This window comes from Pseudophryne corroboree, chromosome 6, assembly GCF_028390025.1.
Source record: "Pseudophryne corroboree isolate aPseCor3 chromosome 6, aPseCor3.hap2, whole genome shotgun sequence".
NCBI lineage: Eukaryota > Metazoa > Chordata > Amphibia > Anura > Myobatrachidae > Pseudophryne > Pseudophryne corroboree.
This window is the reverse complement of record NC_086449.1, coordinates 657,783,827-657,803,570: the sequence shown is the minus strand read 5'-3', so window position 1 is coordinate 657,803,570 and position 19,744 is coordinate 657,783,827. Positions and strand designations below refer to the sequence as shown.

The 19,744-nt window shown below is 45.0% G+C and overlaps 1 protein-coding gene across 6 annotated transcripts in view; it reads right to left on the bottom strand.

The window, feature by feature from the left end:
• Positions 1-19,744, bottom strand: part of TENM2 (teneurin transmembrane protein 2) — a 1,540,328-nt gene that overhangs the window by 661,474 nt on the left and 859,110 nt on the right. For 4 of the 6 annotated variants that reach the window (XM_063928221.1, XM_063928222.1, XM_063928225.1 and 1 more), the window contains one exon: positions 3,942-4,064. The exons of the other annotated variants lie outside the window; for them this stretch is intronic. In XM_063928221.1, the coding sequence (XP_063784291.1) occupies positions 3,942-4,064 (123 nt within the window). The remainder of the gene's footprint in view (positions 1-3,941; positions 4,065-19,744) is intronic. 6 annotated transcript variants of the gene reach the window in all.

Here is a 19,744-nt window from a genome sequence, read left to right as displayed (position 1 = left end):
GGAGGAGCACCTGGACACACTGTCTGTACTGTCAGTGGAGTGCCGGACACCAGCTGATTGCTGTTTGATTATACAGTATATATATAAATAACAAAATTGGGAAAGTTTTGGTTATGCTTGCATGATGACCTAATGGCGGCTGCCGTGCCAGAAGACGTAAACGGGACAGAAGAGGTAAATACTGTATAACGAGACAGGAGGGAGCGGAGATGGGATGCCAGGTCTATTTACTAGTAGATAAATACAATATATATATATATATATTAAATGGGGGCAAATGGGGCAAGTGGGAGTCTCTTGTAATGGATATCTTTAGGGGTTGGCGGGGAATGAATATCATCATGGGGTTGAGGCAGAGCTGAATGTGAGTTGGTTGGCATGGCTCCCGCATTGTGTTCCCAGAAGTAAGTGCATATTTTTGGCTGCATGTTGCACACATCTTGGTAAGTGGTCATCCCTATGGTGCACTTGGTTGGATTCCAGCGATCATTCTCCCACAATTCCGTCTTCACTGTCTATATGAGAATGCCCCTAAAAGTGGAATGCATTAGAGATGTGTATGACTTTGCATAGTGCATACATGTATAGGCCTGGTGCCGGAGCACGTACACTGGGAAAACAGGCAAGATATGCTCTAGAAACAGTCCAGAATTAATCTCTGCATAAACTCCTATGCATCATAAAGACATGGCCACAACATAGGACAGATGCCAAATGCTTTTCAATAGTACAAAATTTACAACATTCTATTCTCTTTAAGCTTATCTCTGATACATTCCAGTGTTGTATTCATATGCTATGGTGTTTGCATATTCCCATTACTTTGCCGCACACTTACACTATTTCCCCACAGTGTTGACCTTTGCACTAACAGATTTACAGTATATAAGTTCTAGCTTGCTCCACCCTGCTGTAGAGAAGGTCCCTGACTGTGGATCATTTTTCATCTATAAATTCCCCAATTAGATTAGTCTGATCATAAACTTGCACAAATAAACATTTTACATTTCATTTTTAATTTATAGTGTAACTCAGCAAATAGTGATGTATCACTGACAACTCTCATGGGTACTGCAATCTAAGAAGACCGCCCAGTCCGGGGAAAGCACTTTAGTCTCTGAAGATCCTAGTTGGTTACCATGTTTATATATAAAAGATTTATGAATCTAATTTGTAGTGGAGCCGCTGCAGAGATGTTTCAAAACATAACAATACATGAACCATTTAAATAAAGAGATTTGTCCAGAGCAGGAATGAGCTAGAACTGAAATTACTTACCTGTAAATCAGTTCAGGACAGGACTTCCTGCAATTTAGCCATGGAAACCGATGAGTCTAATTAAATTCTAACAAATTGGATTTATTTCATATAAAGGTGTGCTTGACCTGTCAGTCTTCCCAGACCATTGTTATAGAAACATTATGTCACTACTTCTTTATGTTAATATTTAAATATTCTAATTAGGCTACATGTTGCCTAAGTCCTCCCGCATTAAATCTGCCAATAAATGGATAAGCAAGAGTTGTCTGAGCTGAACTAATATATTTGCTGGTGTTATTATTATTCCAATACTACAGGTTATTTAAGCCCTGCTCACAAAGGGCCTGAATCAGGTTTGTTAGCAAATCAAAAAAAGTACACAATTGGGCAAAACCATGTTGCACAGCTGGTGGGGTACATGTAACATGTGCAGAGAGATAGACTGGTCTATTCATGAAACAGTGAAAAGTGTAGAGAAGTGAGTCAGTGGAGAAATTACCCCTGGCAACCAATCAGCTGCTTTGTTTAATTTTATAGAATGCATTTTATAAATGTTATCTCAACACCGATTGGTTGCCATGGGCAACTTCTCCACTGGCTCACTTCTCCACACTTTTCACTGCTTCATTAATAGACCAGTTAGACTTGGGTGACGTGTGTTCAAACTGAAATCTAAATTGCAGTTTAAAAATAAAGCAGCCAGTATTTATCATGCACAGAAACAAAATAAACCACCCAAATGTACATCTCTTTGCACGTTACATCTGCCCCACCTGCAGTGCAACATGGTGTTGCTCTGCTGTGTGCTTCGTTGCTTTGCTAAAAGACCTGAATCAGGCCGATGTGTTTAACCCGCTTTGAATAATGGATACAATACAATTAAAAATAACACTGATTTACACAATAGTTGTGTAAGGTCCGTCCCATCAGAAAGGAGGCCCACCTGAAGTATTTGTGCATGGGTGGTTTTGGAAGGAACTGTAGGCTAATGCGCTGGAGGGGGGGGGGGTGTTTGGGAAGACAAATTGTAGCAGGGGGCACGGAACAGCAGAGAGAGGGTGGGTCCAACCAGAGTGAGGGTGGGGCAGATTAGGAAAAGGAGACTGGGATATCCTAGCTGCTGTGTCTGTAATACTATTCTAAACATACTGTAATTATACATAGACATTCTGTATATGTTAACTTTTTTGGACAAAGGTGCGAAGCAGAAGTAATTAAACTGATAATGGGCAAGCTGTAAAACAAATGGCTAAATTATTTTTTTAAACAAAAGAAATAGAAAAAAAGATTTGATTATTTCAGCGACTCAGGATTAACGCTACATCAGTAAACAGTCTTGTGCTAATATTACGGAATACTATTTTTACCCATTACTGTGGAAACTGTAATATGTTTAATACAATATTTTATTTGTAAATAAATGTGTGAACGATATGCAGCATATCCAGATGGTTTAGTGAATATTTAAATTAACATTGCTAGTACTGTAATACCCAGTGTACAAAGGAGGGGGTGGTGAACACGTTTACTTATTTATAGGGCTTTTTAGGTGAACATTTCAATTATATTAATATTTCCAGAGCTAATTAGGTACTGTAGAGCACCTTGTTAAATCTAATATACTGGTAAAGGCAGATTATTATATCTAATTTAGGTTAAATGTTGTGTCTAACTTCTTTAAGATTGTTTCATGACTTATACATGTGTAAGGAAAGGCACTGTCTGATAACATATAACATATCACACTTGCTGACCTCTGGGCTGCCATCTCTGGGAGTGGGGCGGCCGGGTCAACAGTGTACAACTTAGTTGGCAATGCCAGGGAGTACTGCTGCAATTGCATCATCGTGGCCACGTCTCCACTATACAAACAGCAATTGTAAAAATGTGGCCAGTTCCATGTTGATGTGATTCAATGAGAATTGTATCATCAAGTCACTCTGACCACTCACTTCACTGCAAGTGGGCAGAAGTGGCGGTCAGTCCTACGGGAGACGTTTCTGGCTTTCATGGCATCCAGGAGAGTCATCCAAGATTTGGGAGTCTCCTGCATATTACTAGGAAGTAGGCAGGTAAGGAGTGCTGCCTTATAACGTAGAGGCATTTTGCTAGTCAGTGACAGAATATCTGCAGACTATCCCTCTATTGAAGCTGTGCTGGTTTATGGTATGTCTCCTACTGATGTGCTCTATTTTCTGCTCTTCTGACAAATGAAGGCTGAATAAGCTTCAAATTTCAAATTGCAAATAAATATAATTTTAAACACAATGTACTAAAATCTAAATGCACTAAAAAAAAATTTTTTTATTATTCATACTATACTCAAATTAAACATGAGAGCACAAGGGGGAAATGTATCAAACCTTCTTAAGAGTGGAAAAGTGGAAAAGTTGGCCATAGCATCCAATCTGCTTGTAGCTAGCAGTTATCAAGTACATTCTATAAATGATAGGTACAAGCTGATTGGTTGCTATTGTCAACTTCTATAATTCCCGACTTCTCCTGTCCTTTAGAAGGCTTGATACATCTCCGCCCAATTCCAAGCATTCATACATTGTAAGAAACGTAAAAAATTCATTGTATTTTCACCTATATGTTTCGCCAATTTCCATATAGTTGAATGGCGCATTTTTCACAAAAAGGTAAATAAATAAAAAACATACAGAGCGCACCTCACTAACCTTTCCCAGTGTTTCAAATTTTTGCCAGGGGGCATATAATTGGTCCTGCTTTCCCTCTCTGACCTCCTTCCAACATCTTCATATTGTTTCTGTAGCCTTGCCCACTGGCAGAGTCCTTTGTGACTGTTTACAAGGAAAAATGGCAGGTCAGCAGCATAGGCAGACAAAACTCAAGTGCCAGAACTCATTTAGTCCATTTTTTAATGAAATATATAACTGGCTTGTTTGGTGGAGATTTTGTATATATATATATATAGATGTAGCCACGCTTAAGGGGGGTACTCACGGGAGAGATGTGTGCTGAGCGATCTTAACACAGACCGCTCAGCACACATCTCTCACCCCGCTCAGCACAGCGCGATGTGCTGAGCGAGGGGGAAAGCCGACGGGGGGCCGCTCACTTCACACAACGGTGAAGTGAGCGACCCGCTAGATTGAGCCTGCATGCAGGCTCAATCTAGCACCGGCGATAGCGATGCGCGGGGCCGCGCATCACTATCGCTGGGGGGCATACACACGGCAGATCCGAGCTTAAAATCTAAGCAATCTAGCAAGATTGCTTAGATTTTAAGCACGGATCTCTCCGTGTGTACCCCCCTTTATCCAGCCTGCGGCTCAGCGGCTTAGTTTGCCGCTCATGTAATCCTATGGACGTGCGTACTTAGACGCACATGCGAGTCCTGGACACGGGCACACTTGTCGCACCTGGATTGCCACAAATACGGCAAGCTGCAGGTTGGATGAGCGTGGCTACATCTGTACAACAATGGTTCTCAAACTTGACCCTCAGGACCCCAAACAGTTCATGTTTTCCAGGTCACTCAGCAGCAGTGGTGGTTCCAAAGGTGGGGTGCAGTCCAAGATTCAAATAGGGGAGTCACATCAACTGGCAGTGATCCCAGACCATCGATGTTTGGGGAGCAGTTGGTGTGCCTCCCCTATTTGAATTTGGACTCCGCTGCAGCCCTACCACTGGATCCACCACTGCCCATCAGGTACACAGGTGCAGGTGCACTCACGAACACATTTTAAAAGATCCACAGGTGGAGCTGCTGTAATTATTTCACTTGCGATACTGTGGGGAGAACTGGAAAACATGAACTCTTTAGGGTCCTGAGCACTGAGTTTGAGAACCTAGGATAATATACTGCTTCTTAAATCATGGGATATTTCCTGTTTCAGATGATGTTTAAGAGGCTTTGTTCTTTAAGCAAATTTTTATTATTTCATAAAATATTCTCTGCCTTTACTGGCTATTTGTCAGAAGCTGTGTTGCTAGGCCCAGCTGACCCTTATAGCCATCACTGCAAGGCTACTGCTGACTGCCAAGTTTCCAGAACTTATATGGTAATAGAATATAATAGAAATAAGCCTTGACGGCTGCAGCCCTTGGGATGCAGTGCCGACCACATAGTGCAGGGGAGAACCCCTTAGCATATATAACATATATGATGTATGTAATAGATGTGCTTGTTCATCCGGGGATTGGCAACGCTGTGTCCATCAGGCACCGTGCGGCACCTGGGACTCGACACTAGGCCTCATACTCCTTCTAAGTCTGCCCACTGACTCCTGTGAAACTAGACAATGGGAGTCTGGGGCAGGCTTAGAAGCAGAGTGAAGCCTTATACCGAGTCCCGGGAGCCGCAAGGCGCCTGGTAGGCACAGTGCTGCTGGAGCTGATGCTGCCACTGGAAATAAGTTACAGCATAAACATATATATATAAATACATGAAGAAAAAGAGTGGGGGATGTGTGTGTATCATATGCTAATATATATATATATATATATATATTTATTTAATATATATACACATCGAATAGGCAGCACTCACATGTAGACAAAGTGTAAATGCTGGTGCCTTCCTAGAAACCCATGCAGGGTCCACGATACACCATACAGTCGCCAGTCGGCGGCACTCAGGAAAAAATGACAGGACACGCTGCTGTGTGATAGATCAACGTTTCGAAGTTGCTTTATTGCCTCGTCATCAGGCAATAAAGCAGCTTTGAAATGTTGGTCTATCACTCAGCAGCGTGTCCTGCCATTTTTTCCTGATTGCCACCGACTGTATGGTGTATATATATATATATATATATATATATACAGGTTGAGTATCCCATATCCAAATATCCGAAATACGGAATATTCCGAAATACGGAATTATGTGAGTGAGAGTGAGATAGTGAAACTTTTGTTTTCTGATGGCTCAATGTACACAAACTTTGTTTAATACACACAGTTATTAAAAATATTGTATTAAATGACCTTCAGGCTGTGTGTATAAGGTGTATATGAAACATAAATGAATTTTGTGACTGCAGATACACTTTGTTTAATGCACAAAGTTATCAAAAATATTGGCTAAAATTACCTTCAGGCTGTGTGTATAAGGTGTAGATGAAACATAAATGCATTCTGTGCTTAGATTTGGGTCCCATCGCCATAATATCTCATTATGGTATGCAATTATTCCAAAATACGGAAAAATCCCATATCCAAAATACCTCTGGTCCCAAGCATTTTGGATAAGGGATACTCAACTCAACCTGTATATACATAGTGTCACAGTGACCCCTAATATTTCCCTATACTGTAGATTGTAATCTTGTGAGCGGGACCCTCTTACCTATCTTTCTCTTATTACCCAGTCTTGTTTTAGTACTATTTATTCCCAATTGAATATGCTGGTACTATATAACTAAAATAATAAATTACTGCTAATAAAAACATATACCAAATCCTATTACATATTACATATTTGCACAGTAAAATGCTGATGTGCAGACACATGGCACACTCATACCGTGTACTGGGTCTGATTCATAATTGTACGATATTGCACATCCACAGAGAAGAGGCTGTGCGATACCTTACAATTAATATGCTAATGCTGCAAGAGGCGTCTGAGAAGAAAAGTCGCCAGAAGAAAAGATGCCTGTTGAAGTTTTGTAGATTCGAGTGTTGAGTCTGAAGGCACATAATCGAATCACCATCACATGGTTTCCAGCATCAGCATCTGAGTAAGCCGAATCTTTGTTTGTTATCTCACCCCTGCGCTTCTCACACTAGATTTTAGGCTCTCACAAGAACAGTGCCCTTTCTACCCTCTGCTTTCAGGTCCTGACTTTTTTTCTTTACCTGGTATGTCTATGCTGGATTTATGTTCTGCATATCCAAATGTCTGGAATTGTGAGTACAATCAATGTCATAATACTAATAATGAATAAACCCCTAATAATATCTGGTCAGAGTTGTCTTTAATGATTAAAAACTAAAACCTAGGTTGGGTTGTGTTGTGGCAATGCGTAGCAGCACATTTATAAATGCTCATAACCAAGACGAGGGTTAACTAGAAATATTTTTATTCTGATAGATACTCTCTACCACTTTACACGCTGAATGCATTTATAGGGCATGAGTTATGTTCTTCTATTCTTTGAACTCTGTGAAGAAAATAAAAGCTAATTCCAAAATGTGTGTTTGAGAAATGAACCACGTTCTTATCCCCACGAGCGCGGCTGCCTTCTCACTCTGCTGGCTTAGACACGTCTCCCTATGGAACTCATGTACAATCACATAGGCCGAAGTTTACTTCAACGCAGGATTAACAAGGTAGCAGTTTATTGCTCTGCTCTTCTGTGGCATAATACAACTAAAGACTTGTACAAAACAATGAATTAATTGGGCTTTGCAACATTTCAACCTCTTAATTACAACATATTAATTGGAAAATCTTTTGGCCTTTTAAATATTGGGAGAGGTGGTAACTTCACCACCTTCCCAGGTCATACACACTTAAGACACCCACCTAAGACATGCACATTATGACAATGAATCAGTTCTGAACAGTCCTTACGTACAGGTAGGAGCACATTTATTTGCCACAATGACAGATCATACAGATGGGGAAGACTATACTACGCGTATGTTAGGCAACGTGGGGCCGAAGTCATGGAAAGTCATGGCTACTCCCCTATCACTTCACTGGGGAAAACATGATAATCTGATTAATGCAATAAGGTTGGCTTTGTCTGTAGCAATGATTTTAAAGACAATAGGGTAAATTTACTAAGATGGGAGTTCTATTTAAGATGTGATGTTGCCCATAGCAATTAATCAGATTGTATTTCTCATTTATCTAGCACCCTCTAGAAGATAGTACCTGGAATCTGATTGGTTGCTATGGGCAACATCCCACCTTAAATAGAACTCCCATCTTAGTAAATTTACCCCAATCTGACATCATTTGGATAATTAGTTGTTTATATCTGGGTTTGCTCCTCCATTCTGTGTCTCCAGTGCAGTACAATACAAATAGGTGTGGAATGGTCTGGTTTCTACTAATAGCGACACCATGAATAAACACTCTGGACTGGTTTCTGCTATCAACTAAAACCAAAGGTCCTAATTGAAATGTGGGAGCAGATGTGGCTGCATCTTTTGGCGGTCACCCACCTGAGACTTTACGCAAGTGCTGCTACAAAGTGTCACGATCCGGGTATCTGGACGCCATTACTTACCCTTCAGATGCCTCCTGAGGCTGGCTCAGCGTTCCAGGACCGGATCCCATCCGTTACACTGATGTCCACATTCCTGCCTCCTCTCCTGTCACTCTGAGACGCGGTCACCACGGCGCCATGTAACATCTGGAATGGCGTTCCCCGCGGCCTCCACCGCTGTCCCTGAGTTCCTGCATGCAGAGTGTCAGAGTGGCGATTACGTCAGCCGCGGCCTCCGCTGTGCCCGCGTGGTTTAGATGTGCAATCATCAGTCTGGCGTCTCCTGTCTCCTGTGGCCGGCGCCGCCATTGTTGTTTCAATTCTCACATGGATTACAAACCAAACTTCCCTCCAAGTGTCTGCATGGGCGCAGCCACCTTGGATTTTGTCATCTGATCATTTCCACCAATCTGCTGTCTGTATTGTTAATCTGCATAATTGCCTAGCCAACCCCTTCCTTGCTGCAGGTATAAATATGCTGTGCCTGAGCAAGGAAGGCGTCAGTGCTTTGGTTGTCTAACCTAGTTCCAGTTTGTCTCTCTCCTGTGGTTGTCTTCCAGGTTCCAGCTCCTGTCTCCAGACTTCTGCTATAGAGACCCGCACCAGCATTCCATCTGCGGTGCAGCCTGACTCTCCGATCCATTCTGGACTCACCTGTTTCCAGCTACAACAATCACCTGCTTCCAGCCCAGCTTCCAGCAGTGTACAGCTTCTTTTAAAGGGCAGGTGTCCTTTCTGCAGTTTACCACTCTCCACCGGTATTATTATTTCACCGCTCTCAAACAATCACCTGCTTCCAGCCCAGCTTCCAGCAGTGTATAGCTTCTCTTAAAGGGCCGGTGTCCTTTTCTGCAGTTTACCACTCTCCACCGGTATTATTATTTCACCGCTCTCAAACTCCAAACTTCATTATTATTTCATCGCTCTCAAGTTCGTTTATTATTTAACTGGTTCCAGCCAGTATCCACTCCGTACCAACAACAGTCTGGTTCCAGCCAGTATCCACAGCAGCCGTTTTACCTTCAGCAGCCCAGCCTTTCCTGGAACATCAGCTGGTACGATCCTGGGTTCTCTCCATTGCTACAGTCAGGCCTGGTAAGGACTTTCCAACTAGAAGATTATAAGAACTGTCTCACTCTACCAGTGCCTGTGGCCCTTGCCACCCTGTAGTACCCAAGAATTGTATTTATCCTCTGTTGACTTTTATGTTTCCTTTTACTGCTGCTGTGTTACGGAGTTTGTCATAATAAACATCATTGACTTTTATCCTGGTTGTCGTGGTCACGCCTTCGGGCAGTTATTCTACATGTTACTTACATGTCTAGGGGTCTGATACAACCTCCCAGGTTCCGTTACATCTCAGCCCCTACAACTGAGGCTGCCTCCCGTCAGCTCAGGCCCTCAGTTGTGACAGTAAGCACTGACCTAATGAATCCAGCCGGAGACCAGGATCAAGCGGCCAGGCCAATGCAAGAACTGGCAGCCCAACTTGAACATCAGGAGGCTGCACAGGGCCACATCATCCGCTGTCTCCAGGATCTCTCTACACGGCTGGATGGGATTCAAACGACCCTCCGTGGACCTGGCACGTCCGGTGCGTCCACTACAGTGACACCAGCTGTAACCCCACCCACCTTACCCATTTCCAGTCCACATCTTCATCTTCCAACGCCAGCAAAATTTGATGGATCTCCAAGGTTCTGCAGGGGATTTCTCAATCAATGTGAAATCCACTTTGAGCTTCTACCTGGCAATTTCTTCAGTGACCGTACCAAAATTGCCTATATCATCTCCCTTCTCAGTGGCTCAGCCCTTGACTGGGCATCACCTTTATGGGAGAAGTCTGATCCCCTGCTATCCTCCTATACTGACTTTGTAGCTACATTCAGGCGCATCTTCGACGAGCCAGGCCGGATAACATCTGCTTCATCTGAGATTCTCCGTTTACGCCAGGGAACACGTACTGTGGGACAGTATCTTATACAGTTTAAAATCCTGGCATCCGAACTGGCATGGAACGACGAGGCCCTGTATGCTGCATTCTGGCATGGCTTATCAGAACGCATCAAGGATGAGTTAGCTACCAGAGACTTGCCCTCTAAGTTGGATGAGCTAATTTCTCTTTGCACGAAGGTTGATCTACGTTTCAGAGAGAGAGCAACTGAGCGAGGAAGATCATCTACTCCTAAATCTTCTGCTCCTCCTCCTCGTCAACCATCTCCATCCAAGGATGAGCCTATGCAAATTAGTCGTTCCCGTCTATCTCCCGCTGAGCGCCGAAGACGTCTCTCTGAGTCTCTCTGTCTCTACTGTGCAGCTCCGTCGCACACTATCAATGCCTGTCCCAAACGTCCGGGAAACTCCAGATCCTAGCTCGCCAAGGAGAGGGCCGGCTAGGAGTAATGATCTCCTCTCCATCTCCTCATGACTGTAACCTCCCAGTGTCGCTCCAAATTGCTCAACGTTACAGGAACGTCATTGCCCTCCTTGATTCCGGAGCAGCTGGGAATTTCATAACCGAAGCTTATGTTAAACGGTGGTCCCTACCCACCGAGAGACTGTCCTCGTCCATCTCTTTGACTGCCGTGGATGGCAGCAAGATTTTTGACGCAGTCATTTCCTTAAGGACTCTTCCAGTTCGTCTGAGAGTGGGAGTTCTTCATTCTGAGTATATTTCTTTTTTAGTGATTCCAAGAGCCATACATCCAGTGGTTTTAGGCCTTCCATGGCTCCGTCTCCACAACCCATCAATTGACTGGACGACTACGCAAATACTGGCATGGGGTCCCTCCTGTGCTGAGACTTGTTTAGCCAAAGTTCTTCCTGTTTGTTCTTCCTTCCCCAGGTCATCTGATGTTCCGCCTCCTCCATATCAAGACTTCACGGACGTGTTCAGTAAAGCCTCTGCTGATATCCTTCCTCCTCATAGAGAATGGGACTGCCCAATCGACCTCATTCCAGGGAAGGTTCCACCGCGAGGCCGAACTTATCCGTTGTCTCTGCCTGAGACACACTCCATGGAAGAGTACATCAAAGAGAACCTGGCGAAGGGTTTCATCCGACCATCTTCTTCTCCAGCCGGCGCAGGCTTCTTCTTCGTTAAGAAGAAAGACGGTGGTCTGCGTCCGTGCATCGACTACAGAGGTCTGAACGATATTACCGTCAAGAACCGATACCCTTTACCCCTGATTACCGAGCTCTTTGATAGAGTTAGTGGTGCAACTATTTTCACAAAGCTGGACTTGAGGGGTGCCTACAATCTCATCCGAATCCGTGAGGGTGACGAGTGGAAGACCGCCTTTAACACCCGTGACGGACATTATGAGTACCTCGTCATGCCCTTCGGATTGAGCAACGCTCCAGCAGTCTTCCAGCACTTCGTGAATGAGATTTTCAGGGACATCTTGTACCGCCATGTCGTGGTTTATCTAGACGACATCCTCATCTTTGCTAATAATCTCGAAGATCATCGTTTCTGGGTAAAAGAGGTTCTTTCCCGTCTCCGTGTCAATCACCTCTATTGTAAATTGGAGAAGTGTGTGTTTGAAGTTAAAACCATTCCGTTTCTAGGTTACATTGTGTCCGGTTCCGGACTAGAGATGGATCCTGAGAAACTCCAAGCAATCCAGAATTGGCCTATACCCTTAAGCCTCAAAGGGGTCCAGAGGTTCTTAGGGTTCGCCAATTATTATAGAAAATTTATACGAGACTTTTCCACCATTGTGGCGCCTATCACTGCATTAACCAAGAAAGGTGCTAATCCGTCCAAGTGGTCCGAGGAAGCTACACAGGCCTTTCACCTTCTGAAGCAACGGTTCATCTCTGCACCAGTTCTGAAACAGCCCGACACCGACTCTCCTTTTATCTTAGAGGTAGATGCCTCCTCCGTTGGAGTAGGAGCAGTGTTATCCCAGAGGGCCAAAGATGGACATCTACATCCTTGCAGTTTCTTCTCCCGGAAGTTCTCCCCAGCTGAGCGCAACTATGCCATTGGCGATCAGGAGTTGCTAGCCATCAAGCTCGCTCTGGAGGAGTGGAGATACCTGTTGGAGGGAGCTTCCCACTCAATCACCATACTTACCGACCACAAAAATCTTTTATATCTCAAAGGCGCACAATGTCTGAATCCTCGTCAGGCCAGATGGGCACTTTTCTTCTCTAGGTTTGACTTTAAACTCCAGTTCTGTCCGGGTTCTCAGAATCGTAAGGCCGATGCCCTTTCCCGCTCATGGGAGCAAGAAAATGAGTCCGAGTCTGCAGACAAGCATCCTATTATTAATCCGTTGGCATTCTCCACGGTAGGGATGGACTCTACGCCTCCACCAGGGAAAAGTTTTGTTAAGCCAGTTCTAAGGAAGAAGCTCATGCATTGGGCCCATGCTTCCCGTTTTGCTGGACATACAGGCATTCAGAAAACCCTTGAATTTATTTCTAGGTCCTACTGGTGGCCAACTCTGAAGAAGGACGTTATGGAATTTATTGCCTCCTGCCCAAAGTGTGCCCAACACAAAGTCTCCCGCCAGTCGCCTGCGGGGCAACTGGTTCCATTATCTGTTCCCCGTCGACCTTGGACCCATTTGTCGATGGACTTTGTTTCCGATCTACCTATCTGCAACAAGTTTAATACCATCTGGGTGGTAGTTGACCGGTTCACCAAGGTGGCACATTTCATCCCTCTCACCGGTCTTCCGTCAGCTTCCAAGTTGGCTCAAGTGTTTATACAAGAGATCTTCCGACTTCACGGTCTTCCTGAAGAGATCATCTCGGATCGTGGAGTACAATTTGTAGCCAAATTTTGGCGAAGTTTGTGTCAAGCCCTCCAAGTCAAGTTAAAGTTTTCCACGGCTTACCATCCTCAGACCAATGGTCAAACCGAGAGGGTGAATCAGGACTTGGAGGCCTTCCTCCGTATATATGTGTCTTCCTCTAAAGATGACTGGGTTCAACTCCTTCCTTGGGCCGAGTTCAGCCACAACAATCAATACCATTCCTCATCTTCTTCTACACCATTCTTCATTAATTATGGATTCCACCCTAAAGTCCCAGAATTCCAACCGCTTCCCGCAACTTCTGTTCCAGCAGTGGATGTCACCTTGCGTCAGTTTTCAAATAACTGGAGGAACGTCCGCGCAGCCCTGCTTAAAGCCTCATTCAGGTATAAGAAGTTTGCCGATAGGAAGCGTAGAGCGGTTCCTGCTCTCAAGGTGGGTGATCGTGTGTGGCTGTCCACGAAGAATTTGAGGTTGAGAGTTCCCAGCATGAAATTTGCACCTCGCTACATCGGACCCTTCAAGATTGAACAAGTCATCAATCCTGTTGCCTACAGGTTACAGTTACCATCCTTCTTGAAAATACCCAGGACATTTCATATTTCTTTGTTGAAACCGCTGATCCTGAATCGGTTTCATTCCGCACTTCCTCCAGCTCCCAAAGTTCAGACTCAACGGGGAGTCGAGTACGAGGTGGCCAAGATTTTGGACTCACGTTTCCGTTACGGTCAGTTACAATACCTCATTGACTGGAAGGGCTATGGTCCTGAAGAACGCTCTTGGACCAATGCCTCAGACGTCCATGCTCCTGCCTTGGTCCGAAATTTCCACGCAAAGTTTCCTTTAAAGCCTAAGAAGTGTCCTGGGGCCACTCCTAAAGGGGGGGGGGTGCTGTCACGATCCGGGTATCTGGACGCCATTACTTACCCTTCAGATGCCTCCTGAGGCTGGCTCAGCGTTCCAGGACCGGATCCCATCCGTTACACTGATGTCCACATTCCTGCCTCCTCTCCTGTCACTCTGAGACGCGGTCACCGCGGCGCCATGTAACATCTGGAATGGCGTTCCCCGCGGCCTCCACCGCTGTCCCTGAGTTCCTGCATGCAGAGTGTCAGAGTGGCGATTACGTCAGCCGCGGCCTCCGCTGTGCCCGCGTGGTTTAGATGTGCAATCATCAGTCTGGCGTCTCCTGTCTCCTGTGGCCAGCGCCGCCATTGTTGTTTCAATTCTCACATGGATTACAAACCAAACTTCCCTCCAAGTGTCTGCATGGGCGCAGCCATCTTGGATTTTGTCATCTGATCATTTCCACCAATCTGCTGTCTGTATTGTTAATCTGCATAATTGCCTAGCCAACCCCTTCCTTGCTGCAGGTATAAATATGCTGTGCCTGAGCAAGGAAGGCGTCAGTGCTTTGGTTGTCTAACCTAGTTCCAGTGTGTCTCTCTCCTGTGGTTGTCTTCCAGGTTCCAGCTCCTGTCTCCAGACTTCTGCTATAGAGACCGGCACCAGCATTCCATCTGCGGTGCAGCCTGACTCTCCGATCCATTCTGGACTCACCTGTTTCCAGCTACAACAATCACCTGCTTCCAGCCCAGCTTCCAGCAGTGTACAGCTTCTCTTAAAGGGCCGGTGTCCTTTCTGCAGTTTACCACTCTCCACCGGTATTATTATTTCACCGCTCTCAAACAATCACCTGCTTCCAGCCCAGCTTCCAACAGTGTATAGCTTCTCTTAAAGGGCCGGTGTCCTTTTCTGCAGTTTACCACTCTCCACCGGTATTATTATTTCACCGCTCTCAAACTCCAAACTTCATTATTATTTCATCGCTCTCAAGTTCGTTTATTATTTAACTGGTTCCAGCCAGTATCCACTCCGTACCAACAACAGTCTGGTTCCAGCCAGTATCCACAGCAGCCGTTTTACCTTCAGCAGCCCAGCCTTTCCTGGAACATCAGCTGGTACGATCCTGGGTTCTCTCCATTGCTACAGTCAGGCCTGGTAAGGACTTTCCAACTAGAAGATTATAAGAACTGTCTCACTCTACCAGTGCCTGTGGCCCTTGCCACCCTGTAGTACCCAAGAATTGTATTTATCCTCTGTTGACTTTTATGTTTCCTTTTACTGCTGCTGTGTTACGGAGTTTGTCATAATAAACATCATTGACTTTTATCCTGGTTGTCGTGGTCACGCCTTCGGGCAGTTATTCTACATGTTACTTACATGTCTAGGGGTCTGATACAACCTCCCAGGTTCCGTTACATCTCAGCCCCTACAACTGAGGCTGCCTCCCGTCAGCTCAGGCCCTCAGTTGTGACACAAAGCCTTTCCCTGTATATCCATGCGTCTGTACATGCGGTAATACCGCCTAGTGCAGTGATCTCCCACCCGTAGCTCGCGAGCTACCGGTAGCTCGCCATAGTATTTTCAGTAGCTCACAGAGCGCACAGGCTTGGGCAGTCACTGGCACTCCTCCTCCCTTCATTTTTAATATGGTGCCGGCTGTCAGTCAATCAGAGCTCGTGAACTGGCAGTGACGGCACCTGATTGGCTGCCGGACCGCGAGTTTTGATTGGCTCAGTTACCGGCACCATATTTTAAATGCCCGCCGCCGGCGGAGACTCTGTCACCCTCACCGCAGCTGCTCTCCGGGCTTCACAGGAGAGGCGCACGCTGTGCTCTCCTCCCCTTTCGTCCCACATACAGGAGGAGCAGCACCGGCGGCAGTAGAAGAAGCCAGCAAGGGTTAGCACTGTGTGGGGCACTGTATCGGACACTGGGGGGGGGGGGGGCAATTTAAATGGTACTGCAGGGGGAATTGTATCTGGCACTGTTGGGGGGCATTATTTGTGTATCTGGCACTGCTGGTAGGCATTATTTGAATATCTGGCACTGCTGAAGGGCATTATTTGTGTATCTGGCACTGCTGAGGGGCATTATTTGTGTATCTGGCACTACGCAGAGGGGGGCATTACTTGTAGTTGTAGACCACACCAACTTTTGTGAGGCCACACCCACTTTTGCAGGAATGCACACGCATTGAGGGGAGTGGGTAGCTCCTTCAGAGGTTTTATTTTCTGAAAGTAGCTCACACCCCAATTAAGGTTGGAGACCATTGGCCTAGTGTGTCTATAGACGCCACCATTGGTAGTATCATAGTGTGGGTGAGTCCTAGGGACATGGCTTTGACCATGTAGGACAGTGTTTCCCAACCTTGGTCCTCAAGGCAAACTAATGGTCCACATTTTCAAGACAGCCATACTCGAGCACAGGTGACTTAATTAGTACCTCTGTTATTTTTATTTTACTATCTATGCTAAAGCATGAGTATCCTCAAAACCTAGACTGTTAAGTCTGCCTTGAGAACCGAGGTTGGGAAACACTGATGAAGGATCAGGAATCTGGCCACCTGGGTGCAGGGTGGACTGTTGCTGCTGGAGGGGAATCTTGTCAGAACAAATATGATAGGGGACGCTATGCAGACTATTTAAAGTTAAATTCTGCCAGTGAAATGAGCACAGTGTCAAGCCCAAATGTGGAATGACGTAAATTTGTGCAATGAACAGTTTTAATTTGGTAGAAAGCATAGAACACAGCAGACTCTGTATGCAAATGCCACGAGGCAGGAAAGCTGTGATCTAAGGAAGCATTGCCTTGAAATGAGGACAGTGCATTATGTGGGACAGCTCTCAAGCAGCGCCTGTACACTTGCAGATTGTTTCTAGGCTCTCTCACAAACAGTGGGAATCTAGACACATATACAGTAGACCCTCTACCCCCCCCCCCCCCCCCACACACACACACACACACACACACCTCCTGACATTTACATAGGCCCTCATTCCGAGTTGTTCGCTCGGTAAAAATCTTCGCATCGCAGCGATTTTCCGCTTAATGCGCATGCGCAATGTCCGCACTGCGACTGCGCCAAGTAAATTTGCTATGCACTTAGTAATTTTACTCACGGCTTTTTCATCGGTCTGGCGATCATAATGTGATTGACAGGAAATGGGTGTTACTGGGCGGAAACAGGCCGTTTTATGGGCGTGTTGGAAAAAACGCTACCGTTTCCGGAAAAAACGCAGGAGTGGCTGGAGAAACGGAGGAGTGTCTGGGCGAACGCTAGGTGTGTTTGTGACGTCAAACCAGGAACGACAAGCACTGAACTGATCGCAGATGCCGAGTAAGTCTGAAGCTACTCAGAAACTGCTACGAGGTGTGTAATCGCAATATTGCGATTACTTCGTTCGCAATTTTAAGATGCTAAGATTCACTCCCAGTAGGCGGCGGCTTAGCGTGAGCAACTCTGCTAAAATCGCCTTGCGAGCGAACAACTCAGAATGACCTCCATAGTGTAGTACTACTGTATGTAAACTGCTAATTAGCTAAAATGTGGCAGATTTAAGCCAAGATCCAAAACAAAAGATAAGGCATGCAGTTGATTTTACATTAACAGCATTTTTAAATGATTTTATAATTCTTAATTAGTATTAAATATTTTAACAGTGTCACAAAGGATATATCACGTGTCAGGTACATAGATCACCTGGGCTGGAATGGTTGCATTATTGTAAGTATTAGAGTGTTGTACTGTATGTTATAAACATCATCTGTACTGCTGTAGTTTGCTACTTGCCTTTCATTTCCGGGGACAAACCCAGGTTACAGTATAAACATTTGCCCCTGAAAATGAATGCATCTTATAATGTTCTTGTTATTTAATAATAACCAGCTGCTCATAACTCATTAAATTTATCATTGCTATTGTTCTTTTTGCTAAATGCAGTTCAAAGTCTATTATCTTCTATGTACGCTACACAGGTTAGCAGCTAAAAGTAATAGCCTCCGAGCTCTGGAAGTGCTGGAATTTTGTGCAAATCTGCCCGTTTTTTTTAAAGCAGAAATTATTTACAAGGGAAAACCAGCCTGGCTTTGCCTTGTAAATGATTACTGCTTTGAATAAACAGGCAGACTTGCACAAATTCCTGCACCTCCAGAACTTGAAGGCTATTACATTTAGCCAAAGGTATGATGTATATATTGACATGAAACTGCTGGCATGTTCATAATGACGACACTGACTATATCAAATTCATGCAGATACTATATCAAATTCATGCATGTGCATACCCATCGTGTATACGATTAGCCGCCTGAGGTGCGTATATAGGCCCTCATTCCGAGTTGTTCGCTTGTTCTTTTTCATCGCATCGCAGTGAAAATCCGCTTAGTACGCATGCGCAAAGTTCGCACTGCGACTGCGCCAAGTAACTTTACTATGAAGAAAGTATTTTTACTCATGGCTTTTTCTTCGCTCCGGCGAACGTAATGTGATTGACAGGAAATGGGTGTTACTGGGCGGAAACACGGCGTTTTAGGGGCGTGTGGCTGAAAACGCTACCGTTTCCGGAAAAAACGCAGGAGTGGCTGGAGAAACGGTGGGAGTGCCTGGGCGAACGCTGGGTGTGTTTGTGACGTCAACCAGGAACGACAAGCACTGAACTGATCGCACAGGCAGAGTAAGTCTGGAGCTACTCTGAAACTGCGAAGTAGTTTGTAATAGCAATATTGCGAATACATCGGTCGCAATTTTAAGAAGCTAAGATTCACTCCCAGTAGGCGGCGGCTTAGCGTGAGCAACTCTGCTAAATTCGCCTTGCGACCGACCAACTCGGAATGAGGGCCATAGTTGCACCTGTGGCTCAGCCATTATAAGTGTACGTACGCTACTGTTCACGACTCACTTGCCATTACTATCTTACTGCGATGCTTTCACATTTACAGTCCACCTCAGCTTATATATATATATATATATATATATATAAAAAAAATATATATATATATATATATATATATATATATATATACACACAAATAAACATTACTATTCTAGAGTGGGCAATGAGATGCAGGATCAGAGCACCTAAATGTCGCTTACTAGAGGTGGATGTGGATCATTAGGTCGACCCTGTCTAGCTCCACAGTCACTAGGTCGACCACTGAAGGTCGACAGTAAGTAGGTCAACACTGACTGAAGGTCAACACATCACAGGTATGGAAGATCGACATGGTCATTAGATTGACATGGGCAAGGTCTATGCAAAAAAAGTTGATTTCGTTTTTTGTGTTTCTTGCCCCGAATTTCCAGCTAGGGCCACTTACAGTTCAAACGCGTCCCCTTGTGGGTCTCGCGTCACTCGCCACGCTTCGGGCACAGTTTACAACCAGCTCCATGCCCACTTGGATAGAGGAGGTATAAAAGGTTCTGAAACCCCCCAAAAAATTGTCAACCTTTTGTGTGTTGACCTTGCCCATGTCAACCTAATGACCATGTCGACCTTCCATACCTGTCGACCTAGTCATTTGTTGACCTTCAGTCAGTGTCGACCTACTTACTGTCAGCCTAGTGACTGTTGACCTAGACAGTGTCGACCTAAAGACTGGATACCACTAGAGGTTAGTGATAGCTTTGCAGCACTTTATGGGAGTAAGCTATGTATGATCTGGATCTATAGAATTTGCATCACATAG